Source organism: Phaethon aethereus (assembly GCF_964289735.1).
Source record: "Phaethon aethereus genome assembly, chromosome: 5".
NCBI classification, from domain to species: Eukaryota; Metazoa; Chordata; class Aves; order Phaethontiformes; family Phaethontidae; genus Phaethon; species Phaethon aethereus.
Window position 1 is genome coordinate 28444369 of NC_138579.1, and position 25441 is coordinate 28469809.

The following is a 25441-nucleotide window of genomic DNA, read 5'->3' on the forward strand; positions in this document are numbered from 1 at the left end:
GTTCTGGCCAGTTTACTGCCATCACACCTCTCCCACAGCTGCAATCTGTCCCTCTGCTGCTTTGCCTCACTCAGGAGTCTATGGGCTGCTACTGCCTCCAAGAAGGGTGGCAGTAGCCCTGTGACTTAATGTAACTAAAAATAAAGCTGAAAGCTTGCAGCTTATCTTGTCTATTAGATCATACCATCAGTGGAATGAAATAGGTTTCTTGTGGATTGGTCTTACACTTTTTACCTTATGAGCAACTCACTATTGTGAGATGATTTTAAAAAGTAAGAAAAAAACAACACTCGTTGGGTTTTGTTACTAAGTGTGGTTCAGGACACCACAGACGTAACGATCTCATCTTTTATCACAAACTTTTATGCCATCCTTAATCTAGCTGATCCTGATTACTGTATTTTTATCCAGTTAAGCTTGCAAGTATCCTTGCACCACATCTGATGTTTACACTTTTGTTACTTCCTGAAGCAAATCTAAAGCAGATCAAATTCCTCAGCTGCTACCTACCACTAGTATACATCTTCTGCCAAACTGAACCAGACAACTCTAATTAGGTTTAAAAGAAAACAACTTTCTTAACAGAAACTGTCCTGGACAGACACAGAAGGAACACCTGGACTCCTTCTGCAGGACAGGTGTTTACATCTGAATTAATAGCATAGTTCCCAGTTTGCACGTGGAAGTGGTTAAAGTAAATGTAGTTCTCTGGATCATGGTGAAAATAAAAATAGTTGTGTTGATATTTAACCCTGCACCACAGAGACAACCGGCCTGTCCTATTTCTCTGAAAACAGTCAGATGACCAGAGGGTGACCTGCAGCGGAGGGGAGACAGGACGGGATTCTTGGGTCTGCGTGTAGCACTTATGATGGCGACTGGGCGCATACAAGAGACCAGAGGCGGCAGCTAAGAACAAGAAGGTTTCACAGGGGAGGTGTGTGCCGAGACCCCACAGTGCGTCACCTGTCAGGGGGCTCTGGCTGGATGTTTCTCCGGCGGGAGCTCTGCCGCTGGCGGCAGCAGGAGCGCCCTGGCCAGCCGCAGCCAGGTCCAGAGCACCGGTCAAACCCGTTTCTAAAGGAGTCACTGACATGACTTTCATTCCTACCAGTCCGTCCGTATTTTCTAGGCTGTAGCTACACTAAAAAGGGGTGATAAGCTTTTCATTTGCATGAGTGCTTAGGTCAGGATGAGTGTTCATACGCTTTATATATAAAGCTAACTACTATTGCCAATATTTCATAGGGACATTTTAAAGTTTTCAAGGTCAAGAATTCAAGTTGACCCATCAGCCTTTTAAGCAGCAGTCCGATGAACCTCTATCCTCACTGCAGGCAACAGTAATATGAACTGAGAAAAACTCTGCAGAAGTACAACATTAAAAAAACTTCAACTTTACCAAAAATTGAAAAGCATTCCTTTTTTCCTCCCCAGACTCTCTTCTCTAAAAGACTACAACCAATTAACCTCTAACTTTGAAAAATCAAAAAATGCCTGTGACAGCCAGAAATTAAATTCTTTAAAGATTAGGTGCTGGGAGAGCAATATCAGGCTTAGAATAAAATCCTAGTAACACTCTGAACTATTAAGTCACTTCTTTCTCTGAAAATATAATTATTCTGTAAGCATTATGTCAGGCAATATTAAATGTAAAAAGTGTAGTTTCAATAAAACATTTCTGTTTTCTAACAGAAAGACCCTGTAATATTTTCAATGACAGAAAAAACAATTCAGCATGCAATTAATGAAAAACAATACTATGTTCAATAAGTAGCATGCTCGGCAAGCACTAACTTTTAGTAATAGCAGGTTCAAAACAATACTATTATTGTGGTCAGAAACAGCCCTCAACGTTTACAATCTCCATTTCTAGTCATCTGAGGATGGACTGCTTTCAGTATTGCACACCTGATTTTGTAATATTCACCACAGATTCTGACGGCAATTATAAACCCATGGAACATACAGCATTTGTGTGGCACACAGACTCTCTCTGTTTATTCATTATACCATTTTTTTTAACTGAGAAATGTCAAACTATGTAAGGGTTTACCTTAATTCCTATGCTTTGCATTGGTCAAGTTGCTGCATGAATAATGATGTTTCCCAAATATTAAAAAAAAAAAGAAAAAGGAGGCAGAGGTAAATCTGCCTGTAAATGACATACATTTGGATCTTACTGCATAAATCAAACACAGTTTTAAAATGACAACACAGTATCAACAGAGTAACGCCTGTATTTATATCATGTCTCCGGTACCCATAAAAGAAATTTCTAAGAATAGAGTGGTTGAATAGGTGCGCATGATGCTTGCATGTCTTACCTGGCATAGTCTCTTACTCTGGCTGGCGGTGAGACTGCTGGTTATGTAGCTATCAATTCCACTGACGCCACAATTTCCCTTTCTCAAAGCAGCAATAACCTGTCACTTTACACTGTCCTTTCTCTGACCCTCTCCCGCCTCTCTGCTCATTTTTATTCTTATTGACAAGACTTATTATTTCTCCTCCCAATTCCAACTAGCTACCCTTTTGCAAATAGTAGTATCAACTATGTGGTCACTAGTAGTATAGGTCAACAATGTTATTAATATAGCACACACTGCTGGGAGCAGATCAAACAGCCATGCTTTAAAATATTAGTTTTGCAAAGGTACCACGAGGAAAATAGTTGCAATTTTCTTCACGTTATAAAATGTAATATTGCAACAACAGACCTCAAGAATTTAGCATTAATTACCAGCCCAATAATTTGGAGGATATGTTGTTTTTTTTCTTGTTGTTTTCATATACAAAATAAAATAAAATAAAACCATAACAGAAGGGTGCTGTATCTGTGTTTAAAGAAGGGGTTGTTGGCAAACACCATAGCTCACTTCTGCTGAAATGTACACAACTGATATATGCAGCCCAGAAAGCTGGCACCAGGGGCTTACAACCTTAATTTGCCTGCAAGAAGAAATGGAGATTTACCTTCAGAGCACGTTCCTGATTGTTTTCAGCAGTCAGATGTCTCGTGTTGTTTGCTGAAGTCTGGTTCTGCTCTTTCAGATGATGAAGCTCCTGCTCCAGCCGTTTGCACTGCAACGAGGAAAGAATCCCATTAAGTAGAGAAGTGTGGGCATATTTTTTTCAACAAGCCAAATGAATTAACATAAATAACCCCATCACCATTTCTGCAGTAGTGAAAGCATCAAACAAAAGCAAGTTGCAATCCCAGACCAGTACTAGAGCTATGTTTTTCAAATGTGCATCATTATTCAGTTTCTTCCTGGTTCAATTATATGCCAAAACCCCCTAAGTTTAGTATCAGATAAAGCATTTTGCAGAATATTTTAAAAAGTCTTAAAAATGTCAGGTTGAATTTCTGCTCCTATTTATGTCAATATAAGGCTAGATTTTGGCTTTTATGTATTAAGTAAGTGTATTACAAAGGAAGCAATACATGCTTTTAGAAAAGCAAGCAAACGAAAGACCTGCCTCCCAAATCCAGGACCAAGGCTTTTATTTGAAAATATATATGTAATTTTTCTACTTGCATTTTTCATGCAAAGAGATTACTCTAACTCCCAAACACACACCATATCTTGAAAGAAATGAAGTTTTAAGATTGTTTTGTTTAAATATTTAACTTAATAACAAAGAATGAAAAATTTAATGTTTGCTACTGTGTGCATACACACATGTACTTACTACTGTCAGCCGAACATCTATTTTAAAGATTAAAGATCTGCAAATTGTGAGCTAAATTATATTTCACTGTTTTTTATGGTAGCTGTAAGAGGTCTCGCCCAGTTACCTCGGTTTGAAAGAGTAATTAGCTGTCAGCAGACAGTTCATTGTCTTAGGAAAAAAAAAAAAACCTGTTAAAAAAAAAAAAAGAAAAAAGAGGCAACGCAAATCAGATGAAACACCAGGAAGACATAGGGGAACAACTGTTAGAATAGGGAAAAACACAGTATTAACAGGAACAGTATATTACAAGCAAGTAGTTTGTACATCACCACCAAAAGCCAAAGCTTATAGACTCTGTTGGAACAAAAGACAATTGATAAAAAGTACTTTAATAAATACTTTCTGAAAACACTAGTAAGAAAGGAATGAGAATCGTGATATAATGCCCATGTAAGCACTGCTGCCTCAAATGAAAGACCTGGAAACACCAGTCTCTTGTGCTACCTTACTGACACAGAACTAGGCTTCCCACCAAATGTATACAACCTATTCCTGAGCAATTCAGTATGTGGGACAGTGAAGCATGGCTCATGTCAACCCTAAAAAAAGAAAAACTGTGAAACAGAGCTGTAGGACTGAAAAAATAACAACAGAAGTCTAAGTAAAATAAGGAGTACTAAAGTATCTTGAGACAGAAATTTTAAAAATGTACACTTCTTAAACACAAAACAAGTCCTTAACAACGTACTGTACCTTAGGTACAGAATAGTATAAAAACCAGAATGACTCAATCTTATATTTGAATGTTTTAAATAATTGTAGGTATCCAACAGTAACTAAAAATATTAAATTCACCTATCTGTTGTTGTATTTCATTACTTCTGTTTGAAATCCAGGCTCATTTCTAATAGGATTACTTATTTTAAAGGCAGCAAATCTCTCTGGCCTAGTGCATTCTCTCAGCGTCTGTTGTAAAGTTCCTTAATGCACAGTTTCATTTTTATTGCAAGGAAAAAAAGACACTTTCCCATAAAATAGGGAAATACAGAAAAAAACGTTAAGATATATTTGATTGCAAATATTTTTACAGACTTGAGACATTTAACGTCTATGTTTATCTCACACACACAAAAGTCACAAAACACAGAATCACAGCTGTAATTCTTTTTCCACATCCAGGATGAAAATTATGTGCCTGCAGACATGAAGGTGCTAAGTGCTAATAAAGCTATTCAAGAACTAAACCCAGATTATGCAGTTTTTTTCTCTATCAGCTTTTTTTGTCTAGCATACATGATCTAAACACCTAAACAAAGTATTATAATAATACTCTTAAATGGCAACATTGTGTACGTCGTACTAAAATTTTACACTCTACAAGACTTTGATACCTAAACTACTTTTAAAACACTAAAATAGCATTCTAAAAGCAAGCACGCTTTTTCACAAGACCAAGAGCATGTGAAATTTCTGTGTAATCTTGCCATAAAGTTTTAAAAATAGAATTTAAAACAATGCAGCCCTTCTATTCAACCGAGCCAACATTTTTTTTAATTCTGTGTCATTGGTTGTTAGCAAGATCCAGTAAAAATAGATGTTCTTTAAAAGAACATGTGTTTTTACTGGTTCACTCCAGGGCTCTAAAATGCCAACAGCTACAAGCAAGAAACTGGATTTCCTTCTAAAAACATATATAAAAATACTTTTTGGAGCACAGTGAAGAAAAGATATCGTCCAATTCAGTACTGGCAAAAAGGAAATGTTGGATGTATCCTCTTAAGAAAGCTGAAGGCTAAAGGAAGTGTTTCATTTTAAATATTATAAATAAGAATGTCTAAAACCTCTTATCCCAAATTTGTGAAAATTCATACTTGGGAAACCTTCAAACAGAATCCTCTTGAAGACAGAGACAAAATATTTTGTGCAACACAGGTTGCCTAAACATCTGATCTGAGCTGTAACCATGCACTTAAATGGAAGGTCCTGTGAACTTAACACTTTATGAAAGATGGGCTGTTAAATGAGAAAACTGTTTCTTTACCTCAGATACTTTAAGTAACATCAAGGAATATGAAAGCGATGCAGACGGATGACAAAGAGAATACGCCTTGATCAGAATGCTAAAGACTTTGCTAAGTAAAGGATGTCAAAGCCTCACAAATGCTGACATGTCATTTTATAAAGGTTTCACACAAACAATCCACCAAGAATTAGCTTTGTTGCATGGTCTACTGTGTGCATTCAGAGATCTGTAGCCAGAGAGGCAATACTGAAGATACAAAAAAAACCCCCAACCACCCCAAAACCCCTCTTCTTTCAAACCCTCCTGTTTGGTCTTCTCTCTGAATATATTTCCCTTAAAACGTCTCCTACCTTAGCTAGCCTCATTCAGGTGATAACATACTTGTCAGACAGTGAACCTCTTTAAGCCTACTCCACGTGCTCCTTCAGCAACCGTCAGTGCCCAGCTGTACAGTTTTCACATCCATTCCCAGCAATAGGCACTCAATTTTCTCTTTATTTCCATAGTGCAACCCAGCTGCAGTTTTCCAAATGCACTCTTTCCAAACAAATACCCAGCACAGGATATATCACAAGCGGCTAAGACGCAAAATGAAAAGCAAAGCAGGTAACATACCAAACAGATAAGAAGAGATTCAGACAGGAAAAGAAAGGCTAGACAGCAAGTACACCTGTTCTTCCCTCCCATCGTCTATTTTAAACCATTAGGCTACTGGTAAGCCTTTTTTAAAGAGCATCAGCTACCATGATTCAGCAGAACGAAGATGTTTGTGAGGCACTGGTTCAACCTGCAGCAGGTGCTGATCCCTTTCAGTGACTGCTAAGGGTGGAAGGGTTGAGAACACCACAGGGAAAATCCAGACAAACTGCAAAAAGGAGCTCTTGCTAAAGGGGACACTGATGGAGAGGTCACGAAGTGGACCAGGAGTATAACACTGAGTAAAGTCCTTAAGACTCACCCAGAAAGAGCTAAAAGATGGTCCTAGTTCCAGGCATGCAAAAGGAGTAAAGATGGATTATAATGAATTGAGTATTTCTGAAGATAGAAAAATCAATGCAGATAACCACTTAATATTGTTTGGCCTTTACTAGAAAATGAGGTTGCATTAACATATCAAATATAACTTTAGCACTTGTATAAACAAATAATATTTAACATGCTGTCAGCTTTTCAATATTTTCTTCTTCAACCTGTACCTATAACATGTTAACAGTGTTATGGTGCCTGCCATGTCTACACAGATTGAGGAGTTATTTTTTTGATAGTTACTTAACATGAGTCTTCAGTGAGGTATTCTGAAAGTAAAAGGTACAGACATTACGCAAGAGTAAAGAAAACTCTGCAAGCCATTGGAGAAATAACATTAATAGGGAAAAAATGGAATACAGCAAAGCATTAACATCGGGCAGAGCAACTCCCCGCCCCCAACCATTTGGTCCCCATTGCAGTATGTTTATATGAAGACAACACCCATCCCCAGAGGCCTCATGCAGAAGCGTATTTAACTCCGCACTACTCAGGCGATCAGCCTGTTCATGTCCTTTCAGAGACACATACATGTTTTGCTACACCGGGGTCCCTCACTTTCATTTCACTGAACTAGACAGTAATCAGGTGCATTATTCATTCTGTATTTCAGCACAGATTTGACCCAGAGAACGGGTACTATGACACTCCTTGGCTGAGGAACGAACAGCTAAAGCTGAATGAAAACTGTAACACTAAGACTACAAATGCAGTCTTAGTGGCTATTTAATCCTGTTACATCTATACTTGCTTTTAATATTACTATATAGCATGTAATGTTTTCCATTGTCTTTCACTAAAAGGAATCCAAAGTAACCCTTCTTGAACCTATGGCAATATGCTAGGGAAAAAAAAAGTCAACACATTATGCCGTTTATATCCTAGGGAAAAAAAGGAATTGACTTGTCTCTGTTAATACAGATAGGAGGGTCAAAGTCTAATGAATCAAATGTACTAGGACTAAGATGAGGCCAAATTCTGCACAAAGTTCTTTCCTGAATTCTGAATTACATTTGATTGTCTCATCCAATTAGTACATAGAAAAGATAGTATTTTATGCAAATTGATTTGTTCATCTAGACTCTTTGACAAAACCGCTTGTAATCTTAAGAATCAGCACTGACATAAACACACAACTCTACTGAGGAGATTGCTGAAAAAAGGGACAGTATGTAGATGGAGGTACTGCAATATGCTTGCCCTGTTCTCATACTCCTCCTGAAGCCTCGACTATTGGCTGAGTGGGGTCAGGGTGGTGAGGCCGGTGGATCTTCGCTCTGATCTGATCCCATCCAGTCAGTCTTATGCTGTCTCTGTAGTTTAATAATAGATCTTGTAATATCCACAGTGTCCCACAGATAGCATCATTCTGTCATTGAATTTAAGATAAGATATTTTTATTCAAGTCAGACAAAAATCAAAAGCGAGTCCTTACTCACTTACTATGGGTCAACCAGTGCATAATACTTGGTTGCGTATCAGGGCCTTCACTTTAAACAGCGAGTACTCTATCACATTCTGTGGACTTTTATGCAGAACTTTGCTGAAGTGGGATCTCAATTACTGAAATAATGAGAAATAAAAATAACCTATTTCCTACTGAATAACTGGGGAAAATGGTTATGTCCTCTAAATTAGGGGAAAGCAGGAGTCCATCTGAATGGCAGATGAACTATTTTCCAACATGCATTTTTTCCTTTATGTATTTTAAACAAAATGCTCATCAGCAAAGTAAAGAACACACTGTATCTTGATGGAAAATGCACAAATACCATTAAAAGAGGAGCTTATGGGATACTAAGATCCTACTACTATACAGCATAATACTTTTGAAAGTGAAATTGGTTAACGCATTTTGAAATTAGTTAACACATTCACTGCAATGAACAGCTGAAATACAAATAATTATTGTAGACACCAAACACAAAAAAGATGAAAAAACATGGCTATTTTTTCACCTCTTATATTTTTTAAGTCATCATCTGCGGAAACATGAGTACAATAAACAACCATGTGAAGCAAACAAAAACAATTAATCTGATTCTTCTCTTAGTTTATGATTTTGTTTGCCTTTTCTTACATCATTTATAATGATCTGCACTTCAGAGTAGCTCCCAGCTCAAAAGATGCCGGATGGAATGCAAGTGTTCCCACCTCGACAGCCCTTCTCTCCCCCTGCCCTCAATATTTTTTTTTTTTTGAACAATCTGCCCCTTGTCCTAAATTCATCATGATTTCTGGAGAGGCAAACATCTTGCGCCACTTGGATGCTGCACAACTCTTTCCTTTGCAGACAAAAATAATACTAAAGTCATCCAGTCAAAACACAAACCAACCTTTGGTGTCACTGTGAATTATGTACTTTGAACTGCAGATGTTTGGAAGCACTTATATTTATATAAATAGATTTTATCCTTTTTCTTCTAAAATAATAATTTTAAAAGAAATAAATTAGTTTCTACATAATAATCACTAGAAGCATTTTTCCATTAAATTATAATTCTGAATTAAGGCTTTCTAACTTCTGAAAGAAAAGTCTTTTCTTCAAAGTTCTGGCAAACCATCAACAAATGTGTTTAAATGATTATTTATACAATGCCCAGCAGTTTAGAACTACTGGGATTTCAAGAAAGAGAAGTGCTTTTGTAGGTGCTTAGGCCTCAGAAACATATGCATCTTTAAAAATTTATATTCTATTAGTAAGAGAAACACTTAAATGTAAACACCTTTTTTTCAGCAGTTCAATGGTTCTTGCTCCACCAGAAGCCACAAAAAGAAATGCAGTAAAACAGAAATGAAACATTTTTGTCTTCCTTGTCACTATGAGCCGGTTGGAACCTGCAGCATTAAGGCAGATAATATGCTGTACACATGACTTGGTTTCCTCCTACCATTCCTGTCCCTTTCTATTTCTGAACACTACAAAATGCAGCAAAACAAGCTTTCATTTATTTTTATTTGAACAGTTAAAGGAACTGTAAGTGCACAGAAAGACATTCAGAAAATTTGGACAATAAAGTTTAACTGTTTCCACTCTTCATGTTAACAACAATCCTTACAAGTGCAGCTATTCAACAGCCCTGAGTAGCCCTATGATACTCACCCACCTGACTCCATTCTCTTATATTCTTACATCTGCTGTCAGTGATGACATTTCAAAGATCACAACGAGCTTGATCTACTTCTCAAAGAGCTCAGCACACACAGTCTTTCCTAATCAATGACACTCATTAGAAAAAATGTGCAAGGAGAAGAAGAGAAAGGAAAATGTAGTGTTCTGGAGTTATACGTGATTCACTGGTCATTCAAGCAGGCTGGACTACCACGGCTCTGCTAACAGGGGGTTGCTGACAGGCTCCTGATCTGCAGGTGGAAACTTAACAGCAGGAGTTAAGTTGCTGCTGAAGCTCCAGGGCCACCTTCACAGTTTCCTATATCCTTTGCATGTAAGTTACTGATCATACCTCACTTCTGATCCATTCTTTATAGTCATTTCTAATCAGAACATAAATCCAGTAACCTGGAGTCAAACATTTATTCATGAGGCTGTACTGGGTGTGAAATTAAGCAAAAATGCATTCAAGTAATCTAAGAATTTTTTTTTTTCCTAATTGCCTGTCATATATAAATAAACGACTTCTGCTTTACACGGAAGTCATATTATTCATTCGATTTTTAAATTTCATGCCTGTAAGTCTAATGAATAATGTATAAACTAAGCATGTAAGCTGATGAGTAGTACGCAAGGTTAGTATGCTTGCTCACACACACACCCCACTGCAGAGTTGTAGAAACACTAGACATTGGCACAGTACAATGAACTTCATGTGGTTGCACGCAGTGGGTTATATTCAAAAGCAAAGGAAATTAACAATACTCACAAATAATTCAGCAAATGGAAAATAGTAGTTAAAATTTTATCATAAGAGGAAAAGATCATTCAAGAGCCAAGATTCTCTTTTAAAAGTAATGACAAAAAACTTAAAAAAAGTAAATATTTTATTAGCTAAATTCTAAATCACTGAATAAAGGGTCTGTAAGTACAATAATACTTAGACTAGGATCAGTTTCACTTTCAATGCATGGCAGCAATTCCAGCATGCAGATCCAAAAGACAATTTCAGAGTAGAAACTTCTGCATAGAAAATAATTCACAGTAACTAACTTCAGTATCTTTAAAAACATTTAAAGATTAAAATTACACAACATCAAAGAGGTCTTTGAATAAATTTGCCATCAAAGCAGGGCATGTATTAGTATACTACTTACAGGAGAACCAGTACTGAAATACCCTACTGACTACCTGAAATAATTTCTACCTTGGTTGAGTAGTAAGTAGTACTGCAAGAAAAGTCCCGAAGCAGCCAGTCACAGCAGATAAATATTCAAATACTATTCTGATCTTCTTTTACTTATTGTCTTAGTATTCATTTTCCAAGCCCCACATACTCATTTACACACTATTTTGCAAGGCAGCTTTGGTCATTCTAAACTCCAGTGCTAACTCCTGTGTGATTCATAAGCATAGTGAGCTGTAACATTATGAAATGGGCTACTGCAGTCACAATACTTAGTACGTGCAGATAACCTAATATACCACTGATCTTTTGTATTCAGTTAGATAGGGACAGATTCCTCAGTAGCCAGCCACCTCTTCATACATGGGCTCAAAAAGCAATCACATTTTATTCCTGCTGATTTGTAGATCCCACACATGTTCTTTCTAACCTGGAAATATAATCACAGAATCACAGAATGGTTGAGGTTGGAAGGGACCTCTGGAGGTCATCTTTCCCAATCCTGCTCAAGCAGAGCCACCTAAAGCCACTTGCCCAGGACTATGTCTAGATGATTTTTGAATATCTCTAATGAGGGAGACTATAAAAGGACTAAAAAACCTATGTATTCCTAGTAAAAGGAAGGAACACAAATTTCAGAAAGCCATGAAGTTTAGTTTTTTACTACCTATTTTCCTTTTTTGTTTTATTTCTCCTCCTTCTTGCTGGAAGGAGGAAACACAAGTCTCCTGCCCCCAGTTTCTTTAGTTTCTCCCTCCTTCAAATGCAGCATCTTTCCTCCTTTCTTTTGCACAGCAGAATGTACACATACTCTATTTCTTAATTCTCTTGGCCTGTGTGAGGTCCATTCCACTGCACTGTCTCATTTTTGTCTACATTTTTCCTTCATCTTGTTCCCATAAATATTCTCTTTATTATGTGATTCTTCTCATTAACTCTTCTTTAGTTTTACAAATGTTTGGTGATGTTGTAACTCTTGATAAACGACTAATCACGTTTTCCAACACTTTATTTAAATGTAGTAAATAGGACTTGGTTTATGGCATGAGAAATTAGCACAGAAAGTTTAAGAAGGTTCATCAGCTGACAAGATCATGTCAGAAATGGAAATACTACACCTCAAACTTTTGCTTTACTTACTTGACCAAATGATACCGAGCTATTGCTTCCCATGGCCATGTGTTTTGCTGGCTCCTCAGAGTAGTCAGTTCCATTACAACCAGATGGCCCGTGGCCAAGAGACAGTTTGTCAAACATCTGACACAACACACCATGACAGATAGCTGATAATTGCTTTTGTTTAAAGCCTTTCCCCCACCCCCGTTTAACAATACGCAGTGTTGGCACTCAAAATATATGTATAGTAGAATGGAGGTAGTGAAGGTGTAAAAAGTGTATGAAAAGGAGAAATCTTAAAAAGAAACATTCATGGCGTGATCTTCCAACTAGATCCAGAAATTAGGAATCTGATTCTCAGATATATGCAAGGCACTCAGCTGCTGACAGAGGTATGTTTTTAGAAAGTGTAACCTTGTTTAATTGAACGTAACCAATATTAGTTGACAAGAAAACAAAATTTGGTAAACAATCTGTCATTGTAATGAGCTGGTTTTCAAATAATCTTCAATGGATTTTCTTAAAATCCATATGCAAACAAGACTATTGCCTAAACGTTAAGTTGGCATTTACTGCACAAAAGGACAGGAGTACTTCTGGTCCATTTTTAAATACCGTCACATTATTTGAGAAAACAGTATCATGGATCATTGTATAGATGGCACAGTTTTTTAATCTCTTTTTTCAGATAGTGTAATCACGGGATTGCAGATGTTCCTCATAGTACGCACTATCTGTTTGTCCTGATAAATACCCTACTCTCAATTGAGCCATCAGTTGCTTAAGTGGCAGTTCTTCAATTTTTGGTTGTGTAACGTGTTCTCCCAAAACTTCTTTAATGTGTAATAAAAACTACTTTAAATTAGACATTATAAAAAACTAAAACAGTTAACTAGGTAGGTGAAAGCACAAAGCTCTGCAGGTATGTCAGGGACAAGAAACACTTTTTGAGTAAATGACCTAAATCAGTAATATTTGCTCTTTCTCCATGGAAGCAATGCTTTTTTAGGAAACTTCAATACTAAAGATCACAACTATCTGCAAGCAGTATTACTATCAGTGTTTTAACAGTCTGAGAATAAGTGTGAAAACAGAGTAACTAATTATAAATCTTCAAATGTTTTTGTGAAATCAATTTCTTTCTCACCAATACAGAGATCTAGGTAACAGCAAATATATGAAATTTGTATTTCAGACATCTTTTTAAACTTGCTCATATGCACTGAAAAGTGAAATAAAAATATTTTTTAAAAGTCAAGAAATTATCAGCTTTGCACGAGCTTAAAATGAATCATACATCGAAGACAAAGAAATGTTTAAGAAAGTAAACAAAAGCTCTGCAAAGCTAAAACAAAAACACACATTTAGAAATTATGTATTCCTCAGCTTCAGTAATACTGAGAAATGTCTGTATGATTTTGGTACATAAATAAGACTTTTCAAATATTAAGTATTTCAAATATTAAATATTAAGTAGTGGTTGAATCTGAAGATTTTACCTCTGTGACAAAATTTAGTTTTAGTGTCACTGAAGTGTTTTACAGGGATCAATGTGACTAGCTACCCAAATATATGCACACTTCTCAAGAGGATTGACCATGCAGCTTTGAATTAACAGCCACCTAAAAGCTTTCAGATATGTTACTGGAAAGCAGAAATGCTTCAACCTAAAATCAGCTGCCTTGGACGTGTGCAATTACCAACATTGCCTTCATCCAATTCAAAGCCTCCTGGCAACTCCATCACTCATGTCTAGAGGGTAGGACACCCTAAGCAGAAAAAAATTAAGAAAAACACAAAGACAGAAGAATGTTATGACAACTTCTGAAAGCAAAGTGATGGACCTGCCTGCCAAAACAAACAAAACGGATAAATGCATGACTACTGCTGCGAAGTGTCTGGATACCATAGAAGACAACACACACAACATAAAGAGAACATGTAACGAGGCACAAAGCTGCTGGCTAGCCCCGCAGTAGAAAGCAGGCTGGTATGACTATTTAGCTCAAGGGATTAACAAGGATTTTGCTGTTTCTCCTGGGAGGCTGGCACTGGATGCTTTCATTTTCACAGTGAGATTTTCAAGGCTAGTTTTTCAGACTGAGACTCAGTTGAAGTCCTAACATTTTGATTGTGAATGGGACCTCAAGCAATGAGGCTGAAAAAATGTTCACAGATTGAGAGAGAATCCTTTGTCTCAGAGCTACAGAAGATGAAGGACGTAAAATCACAGAGAGGGCTGGTGTTCAGTCCTGTCCTGAACACAACCCAGCAGAATGTCGTGTTTGTTTTGCCAATTTCAGGCAAAAAGAAGAGTTAAATCTATTGTTTCCTAAAGTTGCTGGGATCTGTAATACAATCTCTGTCAGGTATGAAACTCCTCATCATGATTGCAACATGACTTGGAAGGAAGTCTTACCTGTTGGTGACAAGTCATCTCATGAGACAGCTAGGAGCAAAGTGTTCACAGCCATTGTTCTGATACAGACCTTTACTCTGTTTTTTGGGTTTTAGCTTAACTTTGGTAATACTTGCACAGATAGCAGAGAAAGGTGCTACAGCTAATTAAGAAATAAGCAACTCCATGCAACTGAAAGATGACCAGTAACTGCAGCAGGACTTTGGTTAATATAGTTTGATTTACATGTTTATAGCTGTGAATTCATTAACTGGAGGTAATGCTAAAACTCCCCTCTCTCTCAAAAGATAATTATCAATTTAGTGTTGTCAACAACATAAAGTATACATTCAGAAGCGTTACTGACAATTATCCTGCATCACTATATTACACCAATGAAATATTCTGTAGTTAGCCACTTGTATTCTGTATTTCTGATAACAGAATTGCAAAAAGTCATCATACTGTTATGACTTAACATTGTTCTTTGTCCAGTTAAATTTTTTTTGTTATAGCTAAAAGTATGATACCTTTTACACAATGACAGCTTCTTAACGGTCTTTAAGTATTTCTACATATTTGAATTGTAATTGCATTATTTAAAAAAGTATTTTCAATACAAAAGTAAACTATAAATCAGAATATGATTTTTTGTGCTAACTCTGTGTATACCCACAGCACACTCAACAATAAATACTTTAAAAACACTAATGAAAAAGCAAAAACATTAATATCAGCAAACATTAACAAATTCCCTGACAACAGCATCTTACAATCAGATGCCAATCACACACAATAGGAAAGCCTGTCCTTCATTTGCAACAGAGGGTAATGGAAGCTAAATTCTTCTTTTCTCAAGCAACTCAGCTTGAAAAATAACTAATAGTGAATAAACAGACCATGGAAAAGGGGGTAAATCCTAGATACCATCTCAAGCATGGAACAGTAAAGTCATGCAACAAACAAATGTAGGCATACTTGGTGAATGAGACATAGATAAGTTAATGCTACTGTGAAATCTTTCTTTCATAAAGAGAATATTGATAGATTTTCTTGTTCCACTTTTTTTGCCAGGACAACTACAAACTTCAAACCACAATACATAAAAAAAAAAAACTTCATCAAGCCTGAGGACTTCCAGAAATTGATTAACGGCTTCATAACAAAACAAAAAGGTCACAATGTCCAGACCAAAGCAAGAATGAAAATTGCTGTTGTGGTAATTGTTACCTGTTCATTTAAAAACAATTAAAAATTTAGAAAGAAATTGAAGTAACAAAAATTTTTATTAAGTCCTACACTTCAGTCGCAATCACCTACCATCTGCTGAAAATGAGTAACCAGCTTATCACCATTACAGTAATTTTTCCTTACATCCTCTGTTACCGCCATACCTAAGCTTCCTTAGCTCACCACCCTTCTTTACTGCTTAACACATGTGTTGAATCATAAGGATGACTGCAGAGAGTACCGCAATGCTAGAAGATAGGTCAATATTTCACTTTAGGGATGCAGGGAGGGAAAAAAAAAAAAGGAAGTCAACAAAAAGTATCTCCATTCTTAGCTCCATGTCCCACAATTTTCTTAGTCAACTACTGATGTCATGGTAGTGGCACAATGAGCAATACAGTTTGGCTGCCATTCTTTGAAGGTATCTCCACTCCCAATTAAAACCAAACTTGACATTCCATGTGTCATTTTATTTGTGATCTACGCTATTGGTTCAAAACGTATTTCTCCTTGAAGGAACCAAGTTCATTTATGTCTTGTGGACAGGTCGAAAATCTTCACCAGAAAAGTTTGCAAATAAAGTAGTCTAATAATTTTCAAAGTAAAAAGGCTGAATACAAACGTACTGGAACACTTTCCCCAAGAACACTGATAGCTTTTACTTCCCTTTAGCTATTTCTTTCATTTTTTTACTAAATCTGATTCTTCTTCTTGAAATAGTCTCATTTTTATCCTTAATTTAATGTAATACGCTAGCAGAGCTTTATTGTAACTAATTTAAAAAATATTGTCTTGAAACAAATAAGATTTTTTTCCACTTCTATACTTACAAATAATGAAACTTTGAACTTTTATCTAAAGATCCCAATGACACTCAGAAATTTTCACTGAAAAAACACAATTTGCAGGCTAGTTTGCACTGGGAGTGCAATTTGTAATTTCTCTCACCTGTGTCTACTTCTTATACTTTGTTTTGTACCATGGACTGCTATCTGAGAACATGAACCAGTTCCTTTTTTGATTAAAGCAATCTCAAAGCTGCACTCCAGAAATGCACCGAGTGCATTCTGACACAAATGAGTATACCGTCCATAGGACTTGGCTACAGCTAGTCCAAAGTAAAAAACAAAGCAGCAAACAAACAAACCAACCCCAAACAATGCAACACCCCCCCGTCCCCCAAAACATGTTAATGTGGATGTCAGATGCTGAGAACTATTTCATACTCCAGATCCATTCATACTCAAGATCCATTCCTATTTGTTCACGCTACTTGCTCATACAGACATAATCAACCACAAAGTTGCAACTGTGAACATTCAAGAAGCATGTAAAAGCAAGGAGGGAAATGAACACCCAGGTCAGACATATTAATGTCTTCAGACTCCACATTAAATATAAATATGAAACACAAAAAGCTTGTTTATCACCTACCAAAAGAATTTTTATGCAAATTCATCTGGGTATCCAAAATAACAAAGTATTTTTGCAGAAAGATTTCTTAGAAACTTGCCTAAGAAAACCAGCTTTTAGTATGAAACACACAGATGGATATATTTTTTTTTAATTTTTAAGAAAATCAGAGACATTTTATCCAACAGGTAAGCAAACTGAAATCTGATTTGACACGCAGTATCTAACTTGAAACTGTGCAGTGTTAAGCACCATGGAAAACTTACTTTAGGCACATCTACAACAGTTCTGGTACCTGTAGAATTTATTGCACGCACAGTGATTCAGTCTCCTCTTCAGGGAGAATACTATTTGAATTCTGCTTGTATCACATTGAAAATTTCCTCTATGGGTTGTTCCTGAATACTGAAACAGGCAATCAATAAGCATACAAAACATTTTTCCTCTCTTTCATCTTAGGGTTTTGACATTAAATATTTAAATTAATTCTAGAATCTGGTTTGGAAGTCTAAGCTGTGTGAACCTAGAGCTTAGCACCATGATAGATGAGTCAAATAGCAATTAACCAAACAATCCTGCATGCAAATTTACTGTCATTTTCAAAGGGTTGAGGAGTTTCCAGGTACTGAAGAGAAGATGAATGTTTGACCAGAAATTCATTAAAGTTTACAATTAAAGACACAAAGCTTGATCATGCCCTCAAATACTATGCAGGCATGTATTTTCTGAATTCTGCACAACACACTGTTTGCAGAGGAACAACAGGTGATTTAACAATGCAAACAACGATGTGTCTCAGGGCATCATTCAGCCAAAACCTTATGGCAGTAAAAAGAAGAAATGTAGTATCAATTAAAAATTTGCTTTAGAAGTTCAAAAACCATAATCCCTGTCTTCAAGAAAACACTGCATTAACATTTACATATTTACTCATACTTAGCATTCATGGGCTAAATACAAAAGTTCTGTATTAGAGCTCCTCAGAGTAATTTCCTTTAGATCCTCCTCTCTCTCCCACTAATGACCTACCAGCTGACCTGCACTCCCAGCTGTGAGAAGCATGAACTCAAAAACTACAAGACCTCATGCAACCAAAGCCTCACTGAAGTCAAACTAAGGATTAAGCTGCAAAAAAACTCACTTTCACCAGTGAAATTCTGACTCCAGTGTAATCAAAGGGAGTTTCATGCCCTACTACCAGATACCTGCCTACGGAGAAATCACCACCTCTGCCATATCAATGCAAGAGACCAATTCACACTACACAGATGTGTAATGTCCCCAGATCTTCTCCTATCATCCTGTCTGAAGATCTCATCTCTCCTCAGCTTTCTTAATGCCTTGAGAACGGAGAATTACATACAGTGATCAAAGAAAACAGAGCAGTACGATGGAAGATTAAACAGGTGTTATTCTTTTTGGGAACATTCTACGCAAATAAAAAAACCCAACGTAAGACATCAAGAGGCTGTCTGGCCAGTTTCCTCTCTATTTTAGTCTCCAGTGGACTAACATTCCTACTTCAGAAGAAAAAATACACATCTTATGAACATAGCCAAATATTTAACTGATTATTCCCCTGGAAAATATTCATGCTCCAACTAGCACAAATATATCCGAGGTAGAGAGTCAGAGCATACCTAATGGTCTCAGAAAGTAAAAAATTATTATAATTTTTCAACCTGTGTTTGTTTTTAGAAGCAGTAAGCAGCCGAGTAGGGAAGAACCTGTCTTTTTGGGAGATGCAAAAGATTCCTGATGCTCTTCAGCATAATTTCCAATAGTTTTACTCCATGCCTCCCAACTACAGCAGTCATTGGCTCTGTTTGGCACTTCGAAAATTCTAACTGGTGAGTTTCACTTGGTTTATTCTGAGAAGCAGCAAAGAAAACATGGATTTAACCATATTCAGTATAACATGAACTTCCTAAAACATGGATTTAGTCAAAGTTTCAAAGGATTATCTTCATTTAGGTACACAGGAAATGAAATGTGACATTATAAAGCACTGTTCCAGTGCAACACAATCAAATAGAAAACTAATATTGCTAATCACAACAATTGGTTGTATAACTTGGCTTTTTATGATCTTTCTTCAGGATCCTTTTTACTCAGCATTACCTCCGAAGAAGAGATGTATGTGAGGTTTACCTGAGGCCACTGATGTGAATAACAATAGAACTGACGATCTTCAACTCCTGTTTCTTTTCTCTCTGCAAAGTGCAACTTTTAATGTTAAACCTTTTTTTCTTTTTTTAAGTCTATTCTAGATTTTATTCCAAATCCCTATTGCTTCCTCTCAAGACTTGGACTAATTTTGCAGGGCAAAAGGGGTATCTTGCAGACAGCTCATCTCTCTCTGTTTAATCATCCTGCTGGCAAGTAATTTCCCCATGCCCATTCATCTCAGAGAAAAGCACTGCAAAGGAGAGCAAAAGGAACTTGCTGTTGCTTGCCCAGCCATAAGGAAATCAGCCATAAGATTGAACTAGCATGGTCCTTGGATCCTCGAATTACAATAAACACCCTCTTTACCTTCACTTCGCTCCTCAAATAAGCCCATGACCAAAATCACCAGTACCCCACAGCAGTTGCCTGGTTCACAAACAACTTGTGGATACAGTGTCCTGCCTTTTCTTTTCGTGTTCCCAAATATCAGCAGCAAAAGAGGGAAGGTAGTAGGGGAAGAGTCCTGGCAAAGCAGCTAGGAGGACACTTGTCAGATGCGCTCCTGCCAACCAAGAACTTGACTGGTATCCTTAACCAGGAAGTGTCAAAGGGTACCAAAACACAGAGTTTAAAACTGAACGGCTAATTCAAATTACTAAAAATAACATGCCAAACTATGGTTTGGGTTGCAAAGGGATCACCTCTATCCTAAGACAAGACAGTCATGAGGCATTGTAACTCATCACCTGAGTATTCTCCAACTAAGGGCCCAAGAGCTGTAAGTAATTTTTTTCATTTACATATGCTTTTGTTGTTTTTACACTTCATAGAGCTCTTGGGTTTATTACTTCCATAAGACCTGTTCACTCATGTGTGCTGAGAATGCCTTAATGCTCTGTGAATCACAGATAACACAGAGCTCTACACCTTATTTGGTGTAAAAGGAGGGAAATTGTTTGAGCAGAACGTTAAAAAAAAGTTCGCAAGAAGCTGCTGTCTTGTTGTAAGTACAGACATTTATCAGTTATTAGTCATTAGTCGAAACTGATAATGATGGGCAGTCAAGCATAGTACTTCTCATCTTTGTTTTCAATGACGATAGTGCTGCCTGCTGCCAAACAGTGCCTCAAAATGGAGAAAGGTACTTAAACTTGCTTCGGATGAGCAACTGGGTGCATGCCAATTTTTTACATGAACAGTCATAAGCATGTTCCTGCACAGCAGGATGTGATCAAACTATTCAAAGCTGTAAAACCAGGTTTGCTTGCCAGTTATGTTATTGCTTCAAGATCAGTGTATTACAGACAGTACTTTGCCAGCCATGAAACCACTGTTTTTCCTTAGCAACAAATTCTACACCTTTAATGTTTAGAACTCTGTATAGAACGGACTGTTCCCAATTAAAAAAAAATAAATTACAGAATCAAAGTTAGGACTGAACAGATATCAAACACACTATCTCCTGAACTATCTAGCTTTAAAAAACAACTTCCTTCAAGTTGTACCAATTAAAATGTCCCCTTTCTTCTCTAAATCAGAAGAAAAGTAATTGTAATGACTTTACTGAAGTCCTCAGCTTCAGCTGCCAACCCTGTAATCATATTAACATTCCTGTCCATAAGGTGTGATGTGGTTAGTAGGTGGTTGCTAGTTTGAGACATTGCACTGTATTGCCTCCTGCTGGAAACGATTTCTTTAAAGTATTTTATGAAGATCACACAATGTGACTATGCCATAGGTAATCTTTATTAAAAGTCTGTCACTAACTGGATTACTCAAGCAAGAAAGATTTTTGAAGACAGGCAGAACTGTCGTACAACCAACTGGACAAATACATTTTTTCTTTGAATGGGTTAAGACTAAACCAAACATTACAGAAAAGAAATTGATGTTTTATTTCTCATGACAGTCAGCATCTTTCTCCATTTTCCTTTCAGAGGATCAGTCATCAAACAGACTCAAGCTCCCCAGTATAACACAATATCTGTTCACTAACAAACATATCTTAGCAAATACAACCAAACAGTTGAGTTTGTTTTTTTAGGGGGGTTGGTACAGGAGAAGATGGATGTCAATGTTTAGCCATGCTTTAGGTGTTTGTTTTTTATTCACTTGAAAATACATACTAAAAGTAGTATCAAATATTTGAGTTTATACCATTTTATTTGTTTTCACACATACAAAAAGTAGTTTGCATATTTGCTCAGCAATCTAGTGAATGATCTAAGATTACATACACATGCACAGCTCAGTACAGTGATAGAAGTGCCTCTATCTGCTTCCTAGGAAGAAGTAACATTCATGTTTGAAATCACAAAAAAGCATGCAGAGGTTCTTGGGTGTTACAGCTCAAAAAAACACTGTCAGGACCTGTCCAAGACTAGGAGAGTGCTTGTCATTTTTTGAAGAATAAAAGAAATATTCAAATAAAATTCAAGTAGAAGAATCACAACTACCTAACCATTGTCAAGTATGCTGCAATAACAGTCCAGTTAAATGCGGCTTAACAGTATAACTGCCAGAAAAAGTATAGCAAAGCTGCATTTCAAAGACTAGTTGAAAGTAATCTGTATTTACTTGGTCATAGGAAACACACAGTTTATAGAATGTCCATTCTCCAGGAACGGAACCTATTCCTTACTTGAAATCAAAGCAATTTGTTCAAGCTGTGAAGGCTTTTGTATTATTGTTTCTTACTGAGAAAAATCAGAAATCCTACAAGTAAAACCCAAAAAGCTAGATACTACTTATATTCACTGTGCTCAATTGTCAAATGCCAGGCTATTGTGAGGAAAACCATAAAGAAGGATAACAGATGCAGCTTCATTAAACACAGTCAGTCTAAACCTTATTATCATATAGGCAGTTCTCTGTCATATGGAACGAGTTATGGCAGTCACTCAAATGACATTGCTGCCTCCAGCACTGCACAACAGCAAGCAGGAACAGAGCAACACGGTGTTCACACAGTTTAGCTTCCATTGCCCAGTGACCTTTGAACTTAAAAAATGGCTTTTCCAAAGGATAGCCACAGCACACTAATGGTTTACTTTTTCTGCTTTGTCTCAGCCTGTTCTCATCAATCCCCCCCTCATATTTGATGCCACCTCCACCAAAAATAAAAGATTTTAACTCACAGACATTATGAATGCCTGAGATGACCTCAGATCTAACTTCCAATAATTTGCATTTGTTATGCTAAGTGTATACATCCCCTGAATTATATCTAGTCCCTTTGTGGTCTAATGCAGGAATCCCTTTCCTATTGTTCTTGCTGTTAGCACTGTAATAACTACTGCTATTGCAATGTTAACAAAAGACTACTAATAATTCAAGCATAGTACGAATTCCCAAGGAATCATAAAGTAAGAAACACAGGTTGAAATGGTAGCTTCAATTCCAAGGGCCTATTTTCTAGATTCAAGAGTTTTAGCCATAAAAGCATCACGTATGTGAAAACACAACACATGATCAACAGAGTTCTATTAATAATAATTAATTTGAGACAATGGTATTATAAATTACAAATAGTATCACAGTAGTACAGCTTAATACCAAATATTTAAATTTTAATTTGGCAGGGATTTATTATTTTATTGATTTATCTTTTTCAGCTGCACTATCTACTTAACATTACCTGTGCTTTTTGCTGTCAAGCCTAAAGATGGCTTTGCTAGTTGTGGCACTTCAGCCGTTATTATTTAAAATAATTATCTTTATTAATTTCCAAGCTGGTTACTTGGAAAAGATTACTCCTTAAACAGGCAGCTTAAAAATCAATTAAATTAAAATATATATTGAAATGCTCTGCAATGACATTCTTCTGACTTTTATGAAAGTTTTAAGGTTCAGGTATCCCTGAAAGGCCACTTCAACAAAAGAGGCAAAACTGACAAAAAAAAAACCACCCCAAACCATCCTGACCTGTACCAGAAATAGTGTGGCTGGCAGAAGTAGGGAAGGGATCATGCTCCTGTACTTGGCACTGGTGAGGCCACACCTTGAATATCGTGTTCAGTTCTGGGCCCCTCACTACAAGAAGGACACTGAGTTGCTGAAGCGTGTCCAACAAAGGGCAATGAAGCTGGTGAGGGGTCTGGAGCACAAGCCTTACGAGGAGCAGCTGAGGGAACTGGGATTGTTTAGTCTGTAGAAAAGAAGGCTCAGGGGAGACCTTATTGCTCTCTACAACTACCTGAAAGGAGGTTGTAGTGAGGTGGGTGTTGGTCTCTTCTCCCAAGTAACCAGCGATAGGATGAGAGGAAATGGTCTCAAGTTGTGCTAGGGGAGGTTTAGATTAGATACTACGAAAAATTTCTTCACCAAGAGAGTGGTCAGGCATTGGAACAGGCTGCCCAGGGAGGTGGTGAAGTCACCATCTCTGGAAGTGTTCAAAAAATGCATAGACGTGGCACTTCAGAATATGGTTTAGTGGGCATGGTGGTGTTGGGTTGATGGTTGGACTTGATGATCTTAAAGGTCTGTCTTTTTCAACCTTAATGATTCTATGAAAAATATCAAAAGATCCTTCTCTTTTGCTGAAAGCTTTTTTCTTACAAGCTGCTCAGTTTTCAAATGCCCTGTGCAAAGAACAGAAACTTTTGGCAGGACTGCTGGATGGTTCCCAGTAGATAAGCTGCTCGTCATTATTATAAAAGCAAAAGAAAGTAGACTGAGAAAGTGAAGTTCCACCATTAACATCTTCCAACATTAACATCCTTTGCAGTCCATACTGGATAGACACACAAAATACTTTAAGCACCAAACAGATGGTGCTTTCAAGATTAAAGTAGGAGAGAATGCAAAAACAATGATAGCAAAAAAGTGAAAATTGCAGGGTGTGTAGAAGGGACTCTTTTACCAGCAGACTTCTCAGTACAACATAAATTCAATAAACTTTATTAATAACACTCATGATCACAAACCTGACTTTAAATCTAACAGAAATTAGTTAGATGTGGGTTAACTTTGGTAACTCCCATTAAAAATCTAAATTTTCAATATTGGAAGGACCAGATAAAATGTCTTGCCTGGGATGAATACCTAAGGAGTTTTGTCCAGTCTAAGATCTTGTGTTTTCCCAGGAGATATATCTCTTACTTGGACTGTACCTCCCTGCAGCATGTTCCTGTTGAGCTAAATCTAGGTTAAAAATCAGGAAAGAAAACTGTGGGGAAAAAAAAAAAACAAGCCACAGAAAAACTCTTCCATGAGATGGGAAAAGCAAGAAGACTCCCTTCATAGTGAAGAGAATGAAGACAACATTGTTCTGTGAAAACAGGAAATTGTAGGGAATGAGTGATCCGAGCAGAAAAAGGACCTCAGGTTCTTTAAAGTCATGTGGCAGATGCTAAGACCTTGAGAGTCAAGGACCACATGCTGTTTTTTATCTCATCAGTGTAAAGTAACAAAGGGAGGAACTGCTTGCATTGTTGCATGTGGTACTGTTATCTTCCTTTAACGTACATTTCTCCCACTTATAACCCTTTACAAATCCTTGAGTTGCAGTTAACTGTCATCCAATGCACCACACCAATACAGCATACTGCAAAACTAACCTTTAATAGCTTTTTATATTGGTCAATACACTGAAAACTATTTTCTTTTCAAAAAGGAGACAGCTAGTGATCAGGTCCAAAAAATACAAAAATAACTTTTCTCATGAAAAGCATTGATGCCATTTCAGTGGGCACTATTACTATGAAGAAACAGTTGATCATTAATCATCCATTGCCTATAAGGGCTCTCTGAGATTTTCAACAGAGAAAAGTAAACAAAATAATTTTCTTCCCCAAAAGTAAAGCAATAAAAGAAAAAAAAAAAAGAAAAAAGAAATTTAGTATTGAGTGCTTATATACTTGTAGAGACTTACTTGAGACAACGCAGCATCCCGTTGTTCTATTACTGCATTCATTTCCTCAGCTATTATTTTCTTTTTACGCTCTTTGGTCTTGTGTATTCGATTCAGAATTATAGCTCCATTCTTCAGTATATCTATCCCTGTGTCTGCATTGTTTATTCTGTTCAGTAATTCCTGTAATGTCTACCAACAGCAGTATATGTTAGTCAGACATGAAGTTTTAATATATT

General features: G+C 36.8%; 1 protein-coding gene across 1 annotated transcript in view; it reads right to left on the reverse strand.

The window, feature by feature from the left end:
- MIPOL1 (mirror-image polydactyly 1) overlaps positions 1–25441 on the reverse strand; it is a gene marked incomplete at its 3' end in the record, with an annotated part of 160553 nt that overhangs the window by 96049 nt on the left and 39063 nt on the right. The window contains exons 7-8 of the mRNA XM_081999991.1: positions 25224–25394; positions 2977–3084 (exon numbers count right to left, since the gene is read on the reverse strand). Of these exons, the coding sequence (XP_081856117.1) occupies positions 2977–3084; positions 25224–25394 (279 nt within the window). The remainder of the gene's footprint in view (positions 1–2976; positions 3085–25223; positions 25395–25441) is intronic.